The sequence below is a fragment of the Bombina bombina genome, chromosome 3 (assembly GCF_027579735.1).
Source record: "Bombina bombina isolate aBomBom1 chromosome 3, aBomBom1.pri, whole genome shotgun sequence".
NCBI classification, from domain to species: Eukaryota; Metazoa; Chordata; class Amphibia; order Anura; family Bombinatoridae; genus Bombina; species Bombina bombina.
Window position 1 is genome coordinate 112,432,873 of NC_069501.1, and position 15,040 is coordinate 112,447,912.

The window sequence follows — 15,040 nt, forward strand, 5'->3', positions numbered from 1 at the left end:
AAGAAAGCAAATCTGATAATAGAAGTAAAATTAGAAAGTTTAAAATTGTATTCTCTATTTGAAAAATGAAAGAAAAAAAAATGTTGGTTTCATGTCCCTTTAAACCCCTAGCTGCTAAACATTCTTGCCGTCTCCTAAATTATAAACAGATTTGCCAACCCCTGCATTAAACATTTTAATAACATGCACAATGTTTCATTCTTTTAAGTATAACACTATTGCAATACAGGGAGTGCAGAATTATTAGGCAAATGAGTATTTTGACCACATCATCCTCTTTATGCATGTTGTCTTACTCCAAGCTGTATAGGCTTGAAAGCCTACTACCAATTAAGCATATTAGGGGATGTGCATCTCTGTAATGAGAAGGGGTGTGGTCTAATGACATCAACACCCTATATCAGGTGTGCATAATTATTAGGCAACTTCCTTTCCTTTGGAAAAATGGGTCAAAAGAAGGACTTGACAGGCTCAGAAAAGTCAAAAATAGTGAGATATCTTGCAGAGGGATGCAGCACTCTTAAAATTGCAAAGCTTCTGAAGCGTGATCATCGAACAATCAAGCGTTTCATTCAAAATAGTCAACAGGGTCGCAAGAAGCGTGTGGAAAAACCAAGGCGCAAAATAACTGCCCATGAACTGAGAAAAGTCAAGCGTGCAGCTGCCAAGATGCCACCAGTTTGGCCATATTTCAGAGCTGCAACATCACTGGAGTGCCCAAAAGCACAAGGTGTGCAATACTCAGAGACATGGCCAAGGTAAGAAAGGCTGAAAGACGACCACCACTGAACAAGACACACAAGCTGAAACGTCAAGACTGGGCCAAGAAATATCTCAAGACTGATTTTTCTAAGGTTTTATGGACTGATGAAATGAGAGTGAGTCTTGATGGGCCAGATGGATGGGCCCGTGGCTGGATTGGTAAAGGGCAGAGAGCTCCAGTCCGACTCAGACGCCAGCAAGGTGGAGGTGGAGTACTGGTTTGGGCTGGTATCATCAAAGATGAGCTTGTGGGGCCTTTTCGGGTTGAGGATGGAGTCAAGCTCAACTCCCAGTCCTACTGCCAGTTTCTGGAAGACACCTTCTTCAAGCAGTGGTACAGGAAGAAGTCTGCATCCTTCAAGAAAAACATGATTTTCATGCAGGACAATGCTCCATCACACACGTCCAAGTACTCCACAGCGTGGCTGGCAAGAAAGGTTATAAAAAGAAGAAAATCTAATGACATGGCTTCCTTGTTCACCTGATCTGAACCCCATTGAGAACCTGTGATCCATCATCAAATGTGAGATTTACAAGGAGGGAAAACAGTACACCTCTCTGAACAGTGTCTGGGAGGCTGTGGTTGCTGCTGCACGCAATGTTGATGGTGAACAGATCAAAATACTGACAGAATCCATGGATGGCAGGCTTTTGAGTGTCCTTGCAAAGAAAGGTGGCTATATTGGTCACTGATTTGTTTTGCTTTTGAATGTCAGAAATGTATATTTGTGAATGTTGAGATGTTATATTGGTTTCACTGGTAAAAATAAATAATTGAAATGGGTATATATTTGTTTTTTGTTAAGTTGCCTAATAATTATGCACAGTAATAGTCACCTACACACAGATATCCCCCTAAAATAGCTATAACTAAAAGCAAACTAAAAACTACTTCCAAAACTATTCAGCTTTGATATTAATGAGTTTTTTGGGTTCATTGAGAACATGGTTGTTGTTCAATAATAAAATTAATCCTCAAAAATACAACTTGCCTAATAATTCTGCACTCCCTGTATATATTCATTATTATTCTGCCTTTTGTTGTAAAATACACGTGAAAATGGTGCTCGTTCCACTTTCTCCCAAGAAATACGGTTATTACAAATGAACCTGCAGTCACGATTTATCAAGCAGCGGTCATCAGACTGCTGCTTCCCAGCCCTGTCCTCCACCTCTTAGGATGAGAATTTAAAAATCGTTCCAGTTTCTTCCAACCGTGGAGATTGACAGTGCGTTATTGGCTGTGCACAAGCAGGAAGCGGGTTTAAAGTGCGAGTGCAAAGGAGCGCTTGTGTGCAATGGTAAATGTGGGCAGCGAATTGCCAACTAGAGGAGAAGCCGGGCGGACAGGGACTAATATGTCCACCAGTGACTGATAAATGGAGCTCTATATGTGTATTAGTATGTTCTGGGGAACAGGGAAATTAAAGAAAAAAAAAAAATAAAGTCTCTCATTTGAAAAAAAAAAATAAAGCTGCAATAATCATTGCAAAATTCTTCTCAGATATGAATTATATTATCATACAGTCTGTGTTTAATGTCCCTTTAACTAGTAAGAGGAACAGGGTGTTCAGGTAAATTGCACTTTAGCTGTTGGGGATCAATACTGTTAAGATGGTAAACAATGTTTATCTACTCCAGGTTAATCCGGCAGCTGAAAGAGCAGGTCTGTCACATCTATTTTGCGGTTTTACATTGTGATACTTTGTTAAAAAGGGACATAAAACCCTTTTTTTTTTTTTTTCGTGATTCCTAAGCTCTTTAAAGGAGCAGTAAATACAGCAAATTTGCATAATCAACAAATGTATAAATGTATAATATAAATGTAGATTTTTTTCTGAATAATTTCAGTTATGTCTATTTCCACTCTCCCTGTATCATGTGACAGCCATCAGCTAATGCATATACGTATATTCTGTGAATTCTTGCACATGCTCAGTAGGAGCTGGTGACTCACAAAATGTTAAATATAAAAAGATTGTGCACATATTGTTAATGGAAGTAAACTGGAAAGTTGCTTATGCTCTCTCAGTGGTCCCAAAGTACAGGCCCTGGGGCCATATGTGGCCCCCAAGAGAGTTTCATGTGGCCCTCCCTTGTTTAAGGTAAACTATTAATTTGGGCTGTCAATTTGTTTTAGGGTTCTAAGAGGTGTATCCAGTTGAGGTTCTATATAGGCACTTAAAAGATAAATATAAAGACAAGACTCCAGTGTATTATCCCACCATGCACTGTTGGATAAATGTCACTTTTGACATTGTTATACAGTTCCAGAATGATCACTTCACTTGACACTCACAAGATAAATATAGACAACTGTGTATGTCTGTTGTGGGCTACAACTACCACCATACACTACTACTTGGGTAAACTTCACTTGCAGTTTCTAGTATATCTAGCACGTACTCAGTTCAAGCGGCATCCATGAGCTTACGACACTTGGCCAGCGGCCCCCAGATACATTAAGTTTGATACCCCTGCTCTATCTAAATCATGAATGTTTAATTTTGCCTTAAAGTGATAAGAAATCCTAGCGTTTCTGAAATGCTAGGATTTACCAGTGCAACAAATAAAGGGGACTTTCAACCAAATAAAGGGGCCAGCTGGCATTATGCTGGATAGCTAGCACGCTATTGGCTAAAATCACTTCAGTAATAAATAGCGTTCTGCCATGGGCGGCCTGAGGCGCTCAGCGCAGCGAATACTGCAGTCAAATAAAGGAACTTTCAGCAAGAAGTATTTTATTTTTTTAATCCCCTTTGTTGCGTTTGTAAATCCTAGCATTTCACAAATGCTAGGATTTACTATCAGTTTAAGTGTCCATTTAAATAAGCCAACCATGAAAATGTAGAAAAATTCATAAAAGATGTGAAATTGAAATTTATTTTTAAACTGCATGTTCAGTTTGAATATTTTGGTTGCAAAATTGCTCTTATTGAGGGGGTAAGTATTAATAGCGTGCTTTTGCATACAATCAGTTAGTTATTATGAATGGGCAAGGTTTTGTTTTTTTTAAACTGTTATAAAGCTTGAGTAAATGTAGACTGTGTGTTTGCTAGGCTAACTGTACAAAGTTCCTGCATCCATACAAATATACCTGAAATTAGGAAGATATTACCATCAGGTCTTATTTTAGAAATATCTCACCTCTTCTCTACAGCAATATCATCTCATTATTTGTAAGCCATCTATGGAGCAGGTCCCTGGCTCATCTTTATGTATTGGAACACCTGTAAAATCGGATGGTGCATTACAAATAAAAGTTATACCATCTATTAAATATCTCAAATAAAGAATTATGCGAAGGTCCAAACATTAGTGGCGCCTATATTTTATGCAACTTGGTCAAATATATACAGGCATCGGCAATGAGAGCTGCAATGCTTTGCTACCAAAAGACTGTAAAAGTCTATTTAGCTGAGGTGGTGTACAACTGCCATGATGATACATAGTAACAAATAAGACGTCAAACAAGTAACTAACTGGTTGCGCTGCCACTGGTATTTTTGGCAGTGCTTTCTCTTAGCACAGTAATGTGCAGGATGAGAAGCAGCAAAAACACAGCATCATTTCTTGATGCATTTACTTTCAGTATCCAGTCAAGTCACTTGGGCTGGGCGCTCTCTTGCAAAGTGGCTGGGTAGAAAAACCACCACAAACCAGAAGAGCAGCGGCAACACTTTGGATTTACTGCGAGACAGGACGAGACAAATTCATAAAGAAATCTACAGAGAAAGGAGGATCAGCAGGAAGAGTTATCATTTTTTTTAAAACTATGCTATAGGCATAGAAATAGGGTGCGCTAGGGGGTGTGGGTGTGCAACTAATTGCTTGTGTAGAATAGTTACATAAACATATATACACAATATCAATATAAGCGTAACATATAACAATGTTAATATGGATATAAAATAGAAAGAAATAAGGTAACCTCCCAGAGGTAAAAAACACACAGCAACAACAGTGACAAACTATGTAAAAAATAAATATTATAACACTTGAAAGTGATAATCAATGTGAATATATCAAAAATGTATAATATATGAAAGAAAAAAAAAAATTGTGAAGGAGTGAGAAAATCCGCTGTAATAAAAGACAATTCTAATGTGGGCTGCTTTTCTTGAGGCCGATGGTGAGTCAGTAGATCTAGAAGATGAAGACAAAAAGAAAGCCCCTCATGGTGTAGATAACTCAAGACATATGTAGAGCAGTGTGTGTAAAACAGGTGAACAGGTACTCACAAGGATAGTGGCACTCTTGATATAAGAAGCAGGCTGACATTTAACAGCAGTCAGTACACTGGAAGGATGTAATCTTGGTGGCAACAGGACTGGCTGCTGGCTCTCCGCAACAGGAAAGGAAACTCCTTCTGTCTGTGTGTGGCTGTCGGAACAGTTCTGGCAGAGGGGCGGAGACCTGATTGCGCCGTGTGCGCTGCAGCTGATTAGAAACCAATGCTGGGAGTATAATACCAACGATAGAGATATGGTTCACTCTTCTAAGCAAAGGGAATACTTCAGACATCCGTGTATAATAAAAACATGAATTTGAGCTAAAACAACGCTTTTCTCGGCCGTAAGCTCTTGGCCGTTTCCTCAGGTTAGATACAAACTATGCCTGCCATGAGGCTTAAAAATACATACAACGGATGTAATTGGACATTGGATTTACCAATGGTAACATTTGTAACAAAGTTAATACAATGCATAAACATGAAAGATCAACAAGACAAAAGAATGTCAAATAAGTAACTGTTGGAAGATAGTCGTGCAAAATATAAGAGACACATAGGAAGAGTTTTAGCCCTCCTGAAACAAAGCATGTTAGGAACTATAGTAATCCTGTTCCCAAATGCGCAAAATTATTCAGCACATCAGGGCCATGGGCAGTAGGGAGGCTGCCCATTCAACCCCTCCTGAAACAAAGCACGTTAGGAACTATACATTTCCCTGGTCCCCAATGCAAAACTGATTATTCCGCCACACACTCTGCTAAATTAAAGGGGCAGTAAACACCAATTTTCATTTAACTGCATCTAAACAGACACTACTATAAAGAATAATATGCACAGATACGGATAAAAAAAATCCAGTATAAAACCTTTTAAAACCTCCCAGTTTAGCACTGTTGATAAGATTAGCCTGGGACACTCACTGAAAGGGGCTGATAGCAGAACTCCCCCCTCCCCAATATACCAAAAAAAGATGCAATGTGAAGTCTGTATACATCAGTATGCATCTAAAACTTTGGAGCTTGGTTAGGAGTCTGAAAATCAGCACATTGTTATTTAAAAAGGACAGTCAAGTCCAAAATAAACTTTCATGATTCAAATAGAGCATGTCATTTTAAACAACTTTCCAATTTACTTTTATCACCAATTTTGCTTTGTTCTCTTGGTATTCTTAGTTGAAAGCTAAACCTAGGAGGTTCATGTGCTAATTTCATAGCCCATGAAGGCCGCCTCTAATCTGAAAGCATTTTGACAGTTTTTCACCACTAGAGGGCATTAGTTCATGTGTTTCACACAGATAAACTCATGCACAGGAATTTACCGAGGAGTAAGCACTAAAATGCAATTATGTCAAATGAACTGAAATAAGGGGGCAGTCTGCAGAGGCTTAGATGCAAGTTAATTACAGAGGTAAAACGTGTATTATAAACTGTGTTGGTTATGCAAAACTGGGGAATGGGTAATAAAAAGGGATTATCTATATTTTTAAATAACAGAAATTCTGGTGTTTTCTGTACCTTTAAAAATAAGCAAAACTACACTTTTTATAAGAACACACCCAGATGGGCTATATAAATGGATCATCTACAAAACATGTATGCAAAGAAAAATCTAGTGTACAATGTCTCTTTAAACAATGCAGAGGGCTGTGGGAAGTATAGTGGTATGGAAGGGGGGAAAGGAGACAATGGAAGGATCTTAAAATGACCCTGAAAATAAAAGCGAAATTAGCCATTTTTAAGGTGCCCTGGGACAATAGAGTCCTGTGCTATATTCTCTGTTTCCACTTTCAAAAAGATATACATTCATGCATGAATAACATACCCATTTAAAAAACTTTCAACCTATATCCAGATAAAAGTTTCTTCAAGCATGTTACAAGAAATGCATTATGGATGTATAGACTGACAATTTGGAAATAAATAATAAAAATAAAAAATGTCATCTAATTTTGCTTCTGTATTCTAAAGTTATGAGCATTTGGGGAAAAAGATGCATTTAACATAACATTCTGGTTTGTACTTAAAAGGGACAGTATACTATAAAATTGTTTTTCCCTTAATGGGTTTCCAATTACTTTTTTTACCAGCTGCAGAGTATAAAATGTACAAGATTTGCTTTTTAAGGCTTTTTTGTGTATATGAATTAGCTGATTGTGTTTTGAAGCCACAACCTAATAAAATGGGTTGAGCTTGTAGGTATAATCAGATCTCATTACTTTATCACAATGTGTACATATTCCTGCTTCTTTATCTTATATCTGTCCGTAAAACAATCACCAATACTTGGAGAGAACAATGGAAAATTAAAAGGGACAGTTCACCCAAAATTTGTTCTCCCCTTTAAATTATTCCCAATGATCCTTTTAACCTGCTAGAATGTATTAAATTGGTTACTCCTATTTCAGCATTTGAAATAGCTCATGTGGTAGCCTGTGGTATCGCCACCTATACTGAACAAATTAATACTGGAGTATAGGCTATTGAATAGCTTAAGTATACACAACCAGCAGAAGAGATTACACTCAGTGGGGTGCAGGATAGTTAAAGGGACATAATACTCATATGCTAAATCACTTGAAACTGATGCAAGTATAACAGTAAAAAGCTGACCTCAGCATCTCTATGTAAAAAAGGAAGATATTTTACCTCACAATCTCCTCAGTTCAGCAGAGTAAGTTCTGTGTAAAAAGTTATACTTCACCTGCTCCCAGCTGCAGGTAAAAAAAAAAAAAAAAAATATGAAGAAATGAACAGCAGCCAATCAGCATCAGCAGTGCTGAGGTCATGAACTCTTTTACTGTGATCTCATGAGATTTCATTGTAAACTTCCCTAATCTGAATAGGGAAATAATATGAGAGTGCACAAGGCTCATCCTTTCAGCTGTCCCAGGACAGACATACTAATATGCTGCTTAGAAATCCTTTACAATAGGATGTGGCTACTGAGGAACTTTTGAGATAAAATATCTTTCTTTTTTTACATAGAGATGTTCAGGTGATATTTTCTAGTCAGCTTTTTACAGCTATGCTGCATCACTTTCAAGTGTTTAAACATTTGGGTATTATGGCCCTTTAAGTAATAAAATGATCATTTCCCATTGTTCTCTCTATGTATTGAGCTTTGGTGTTCCAGCCAAATAAAAGATAAGGAAGCAAGTCTGTTTACACAAACTTAGAACATAATGAGATCTGATATCACCTTTAAGTTCAACCCATTGTAATAGGCTGTAGTTTCAAAGCACAAAATCAGCTACTTTATATACACAAGCATGAAAATTGAATTTCTCAAATATTTTATACTCTGCAGTTGGTATAACAAGTCATTTAAAATACATTAATGGAAAAACAATATTACAGTGTACTGTCCCTTTAACATGTTATTACTTTATCTCTTCTATAACCCACTGGGAGGGTAATTTATTCTACTGGCTGCGTTTACACAGCTTGGCCTTGAGGCCAAAAACTTTCAGGATGGGTGAGGATACCACAGGCTATATAATCTATTTAAAATGCCATTATAAGGGCAATGGAAATACTTGTAAACAATTGAATCCACTCCAGCAGGTAAAGTGGATCATTGGGGACAAATTAAAGGGGAGAAACTTCTTGAGTAAACAGTCCCTTTAACATCCCAGAGGCAGAACTTATTTCTTATTTCTACAATAAGATTTGTTTTGTGAAAAAATTTCCTGCAGGTCATTTTGCAATTTAATTCAATTTTAAATTAAGCAGTTGCCCTAAAGTACAAGCTTAGTTGCAATGTCTTGATTAAAGGGCCACTGTAAGTAAATATTTTCTATGCCTGTTACTAACTAACTACCCCAAATACGCTTTTTATCAATAGCATTTCATTAACATATCTCTACCGTATATCAGAAATCTTGTCTGCAAATGTATTTGTTTTCCAAACCCACTCCGTGGGTATCCTTTTCTCTGTACCAATCCGTTTACAATACCTAGGTTTCAAAATGGCGCTTTAAACACAAAGTTATTGGTTTAAGTATTTTGAACATGCAGTGCTGAAAATAGTGGGCAGGATAACGTGACGACATCAGCGAATAAAAGATATAACTTTTAGAACATAATGAAACTTTGTTTGAGAAACTATAGGTCAGTAGGTTTTAATTAATGTTTATTAACTTTAATATGTTGGTTGTTTAGCTTAAAATTTATAACAGAAAGTAATCCTTTAACAGGAGAATAAAGCAATTTTTTAAAGTTTTATAATACATTGCAGCTGTTGAAAATTTGCATTAAAAATTAGCTTCAGAGAAAAAAAAAAAAAAAAGAGACATTTTATTAAAGGGACACTAAACCCAAATTTTTTTCGTTCATGATTCAGATAGAGCATGCAATTTTAAGCAACTTTCTAATTTACTCCTATTTTCTTCGTTCTCTTGCTATCTTTATTTGAAAAGCAGGAATGAAGGCATAGGAGAAGACCCATTTTAGGTTCAGCACCTGGGTAGCGCTTGCGGATTGGTGGCAAAATGTAATCAGCAAGCGCTATCCAGGGTTCGGAACCAAAAAGGGGCCGGGTCCTAAGCTTTCATTCCTGCTTTTTCAAATAAAGATACCAACAGAACAAAGAAAAAGTGATAATAGGAGTAAATTAGAAAGTTGTTTAAAATTGCATGCTCTATCCGAATCAAAAAAGAATAAATGGGTTTAGTGTCCCTTTTTACAATGTCTCTTGAACCCAGAGGCAGAACTTTTCTTCTCTTTCTGCGATGACATTTTTTTAGTGAAAAAATTTCAGCAGGTCATTTTAAAATAAAATACAATTTGAAATTAAGTAGTTACACTAATTAACCAGTTAGGTTGCACTTTATTGATTTAACTAGAGAGTAAAGTATTTTTTTTAAGTTTTATAAACTAGTGTTGCAGTTGAAAATTCCATTGCAAATTAGCAGCAGAAAAAAAAGTCACCTAAAAAAATGTTGTCTCCTTTTTCTCTTGGCCAAACATCACAGGGTATAAATGTAGTAATAAAAAGATGCATTGCTCACAAGAACATCTTACATTCAGTCACAGTTAGCAGACCAGAAAAGGCTGGGGGGGGTGGGGGTTGAACAAATCCCTGAGAGACAGTTAACAATAAATGCACTGCTTTGCAGTGCTTCTCCATATATGTCTGTTCTCTTCAAACAGCACTTTGCTCTGGATGCGCAGTGTTAAGGAAAACCTACACAGTGCAGCCAAGAGCACAGCGCTGTTTAAAGAGAACCATCTAAAAGTGCTAACAGTTCCTGCATGTATCCTATTCTTTCTGCAGACATGCTGCATTTTCTGCGATGACATCTCCGATCACTGCATGTTCTGCCTTGGGGCTCTTGAATAATACATGATACATACAGTTCCTGTATGTATCATGTTCTTTTTACAGACGTGCTGCATTTTCTGCAATGACATGTCAGATCACAGCATGTTCTGCCTTGGGCTTAAACCCATTGTAACACTTTTGATATACACAGTATAAGAGTAAGAAACACCTTGAGATTTTTATATAGAAAGTTTAGTTATGAATGAAACAACTTTGCAATATACTTCCATTATTTATTATGACCTCTTTTCGGGTAATTTTGCTCTGAAAATTGAACCCCACTGGGCTCCCAAGGCTAACCCTGCTACATATAATTTAAAAGCCTGCTAGTGAAAGGTAACAACTGCAAAACATGTCCTACAAAAACACAACTATCCTTAGTGGAATGTATTCAGCATGCAATACAACAGAGTCACAAGTGCAAACGGTCACTGTGGGAACCTGAAAACAGCAAAAGCAAACAGTGCAATATTGGGGTTAGCAACAGGTCCCCATAAAACCTGCCACGGTGGGGACTCAGTAAGGGCAAAAAGTACTATGTGATTCAACAGTGTTCCTGGTAAAGTGGATAAACAATATTACAAGGCCACATCAGGATTTACCAACCGGCCTCCACAGAGGCTGTCACTGTGTGGACCCCTAAATAATAAAGAGCACTGCAAGCAATATCACATTGGGTACCGATGCAGACTGAAGTGGGTAACCTAGTAACCATAATAAAATAACCTAGGAGAAACAGTGCAGCAGTGGAGATAGGAACAGATCTCAATGCAAACTGACTGCAGGAATGCAGAAAAGGTAAAAAGTTTTATATGTTTTTACAACAATGGGTACAGGTGTAGTCAGTGCAAGTAACCTAATAAAAGTATGAGCACAGCCACTGAAAAGCTGGTACTTGTGCATAGCTTAGTCAAGTGATTCTCTTCTGGGTACAGCAGTTTCAAAGACATTGCCATGAGAAAATGTAAAAGGCAGAAAAGAGTTTTCGGTGGGCAGTGTGACAGAAACACAAGAGCTCAGGTGTCAAGCCCTGTATATGCATATTATTTTTTTTAATGATAAGATTTTTATTTTTTTTTTATTGAATTTTGCACCATTTCAATCAATATATAACAGAAAAAAGAAAACTGTACTGCAGATAATATGGACAATTACAGCAATAATGTTAACTCTGAACAATAAAATATCAAGCACAGTAAAAATGTTATGCTTGTGCATTCATTTAGTTACAAATGTGAAGTTGTGATGAAAATATGGATTTTAGTTTGTTTTTCACAAAGTGAATATCCAAACAAATGCACTAGCTACTCTAAAGAAAACAAATACCGACAAAATTAATCAGTACTCATTAGTTTTCCTTTAAAATATTAAATACCTGTAACGCACTAGAGAGCGGCGCTAATCCCAACACTTCTTCACAGAGCCCGGGCCATGCTAATAGGAGGCTCAGCGTGGCGGATACCAGAGACTGCGCTAAAGGAGAAGATCCTATAGGGCAGACAGCTAAACTTCCTATTAGCATGACCTGGGCGCTCTGTAAAGAAATGTTAGGATTAGCACGGCTCTCCAGCGCACCATAGGTAAGTATAGGGCTACAGGTAAGTATAAAAAAGTATAAGGCTATATATTAACTTTTTCACCTGTAGCAAAGGAACATTTGTTTTAACGAAAACTAAACGTAAATGATCCCGGGATATTCTGTATTTTTAAACCAAACGAATACCGCAGCAAATATTCCAAAAACAATTATTTTCTAAATATTTACTCCAAAAGATTCCTCCAAAAATAGTTTTTCGCCTCTGCGCAAGTCTAAAAATTAAAATGACAAGCCTCTCATATTATCCCCACTCCCTTAAAATAAATTTGCAAATTCTCAAGGAAACCCAATCCTCTTAATCTAAGATTCAATAAATAAGAAACTAAGACATGGAGAACATTACATTTTACTTAAAAAGGGACATACGTGTAAAAAAATGATATGTTATATGCATGCAACAATGAAATAAAATGCACTGTGTTTACCTTTGCAATGGGATTAAGCACATGGTTAAAGTCAGCTTCAGAGCAGCAATGAACTAATGGTATCTAGCTGAAAATATCTGGTGAGCCAATGGCAAGAGAAATGTGTGTAGCCACCAATCACCAGTTAGCTCCCAGTAGTGTAGGATGCGTACATATGCATTATCAACTAAAGATACTAAAAGAACTGAGTCAATTTGAAAATAGAAATGAATTTGAATGTGGCTTGAAATGACATGCTCTATCTGAATGCATAATTTTAACTTTCCAATCAAATTTAAACACCATAAAACCATAAAAACAAAAAAAACACATGAAAAATGCTATAACATGTTAACATTTTCCAGGCAAGGAATGTTTTGGATTTCAAATATTTAAATTTTAACATTAATTGGAAATGCATACATGTTTAACACAATGACAGCTGATAAAAACAAACTCCCATAACTACATCAATTGACACAGACAACCATAAAAAAAGTATTTTTTCAGAACTAATACAGCTGTTACATAAAAAGCTAATATCAATAAAAGAAATCTGTAATGACTTGTTAATAAGACACTCTAGAATACTGTATTGTACCAAAATCTCTGCACACGTAAATTGTTAAACATGTGTCCAGTAGTTGCTGATTGGTTGAATGAACTGTGAATGTGCCCATCTGTCAATCAAGCATGATAACTAAATGAACATACCAGAAGCCATATATGCTTACAAAGTAGCAACATCACCCACAAACTCAAAACTTTATAATAAAAAAAAGAAACAAAAACGGATGATCACTGCTAAATATAGTGTCACATTAAAAATCCAATCTTGAAATTTAGAGTCCTGAAAAAAAGAGAGTTCCTTTAAAGACACTGGAAGACAAATAACCCCCATCTGTTTCTGCTGTCAAGCTCTTAATAAATAAAAAAAAAAATGTATTTTGCATTTAAAAGTGTGATTTTAAAATGCCTCAGTTATTTATGTTTCTTTATAAAGGTGGACTTATAATTGAATGAATTTAGGTATTTATATAAACATGTGAAGGATATCCTGACCACCAACAGTCATGATCATTATTTACTGTATTATACAAAACAATAGTTTCCTCCCAGTGTGAATTTAAATATATTAAACATCTCCACCTCACCAACATGTTTAACTACTATTTACTCATTAGCATGTTATAAAATGATTGCTTTACCCACAGGTAGCAACATTTCTCAGCATATCCAGCATTACTAAAGACCAAGTCCCATAATAATACCACAACTTATGCACATGTATACTGTTTCAGTGAAATAAAACTTACATTATATAAGATAGCACAAATACTTCTATATAATATGCAAAGAAGCAGAACTAGATGTATCTCCATAATAGGAGGCCAAGTCGTAAGTGCGCAGGCCTCTGCCCATAACGTGAGTTGTGTAAACCAGTCTAGAAAGCAAAACGATGAATCTCATAGCACAATACACTGAGGCCCCCTCACGACACCGCTGCTGTAATTTCCCACAGGTCAGGAACAAGCAAACATATCCGAGGCCTCATTAGCGCTAGCAGAAAACTCGGAGTAGGCCGCAGCTAAAACTGCAGTGCCTCGTTCTTTATTATTACGCCCGACTATTTACTCAAAGCTCGGACCGCTTACCTGTTTTGTTTCTCCTCCTGTATTTCCTTGAATTTATTAACAACGAAGGAACGGAAGATCTGTTCTATGTTGGTCGCCATGGCGCCCCGATCCTCCTCCTACTGCTGCTGTTAAGCTCTTTCTAGTCCTCGCTGTTTCCGACTGTCACGCACATACGTGCGCGTTCCCGACTTACTTTTTTTTATTATTCCAAGCGGCCACGGTAAACATTGAGTCTAGAACACGGGCACGCGCCGTTAACTTTTAGCTACCTGCGCCACCGTAAACGTTCATGTGTTGTTGTTATCGATAAGAGAAGCTAGGAAGCTTCTACACTTTGTAGGCCCTTATTTGGCTTCTTAAAAGGACAGTGCAATTATGTATTTAGCCATCACTTCAAGTTATCTAGGAAGATTGCATTACCACTGACAAGCATGAGAAACATTACTAGCCAGGGATGACGAGGAAGTTGGTTTCTTATTCAAGCTGTTTCTTATTCGTGAAATTCTGTTTCTTATTCATGGAAGTTGGTTTCTTATTCATTTTTTTTGTTGTCAGACTGCTTTAAATTGACTTTAAAATAAAAATATAGGTTTTATTTATATAATAATATGATTCATATAATGTAGTTACACAGAGGTGGAAACCCTTTATACAACAATTGGATATACAAACTGGAAAAAAGGGCATACGTTGGCACCAATACAAATATTACTATTTTGAATAAGTAACATATATTTTCAAAGGGTTAATAACCATTGGGTCACTGATTTCACTATGAATATATACAGGGTAGATCCCCCTCCATGCCATGCAATTGTTTTTAGCCTGGCCCAATGGTGTTTTGGGCACAGAAATTGATGCCAACCCTGGCATAGGTGACATCATTCTAACTTTTGAAAAAGTAACAGATATTTTCAAAGGGTTAATAACCATTGGGCCACTGATTTCACTATAAATATATACAGGTTAGATCTCCCTCCATGACATGCAATTGTTTTTAGCCTGGCCCAATGGTGTTTTTGGCACAGAAATTGATGCCAACCCTGGCATAGGTGACATAATTCTCATTTTTTAATAAGTAACA

At 36.8% G+C, this 15,040-nt stretch overlaps 1 protein-coding gene across 1 annotated transcript in view; it reads right to left on the reverse strand.

Annotated features, from left to right (window-relative positions):
- SON (SON DNA and RNA binding protein) overlaps nucleotides 1-14,169 on the reverse strand; it is a gene marked incomplete in the record, with an annotated part of 747,918 nt that extends 733,749 nt beyond the window's left edge. Inside the window, 1 exon segment of the mRNA XM_053705170.1 lies at nucleotides 13,975-14,169. Coding sequence (XP_053561145.1) covers nucleotides 13,975-14,054 — 80 coding nt within the window.
- Between the last annotated feature and the right edge of the window lie 871 nt (nucleotides 14,170-15,040).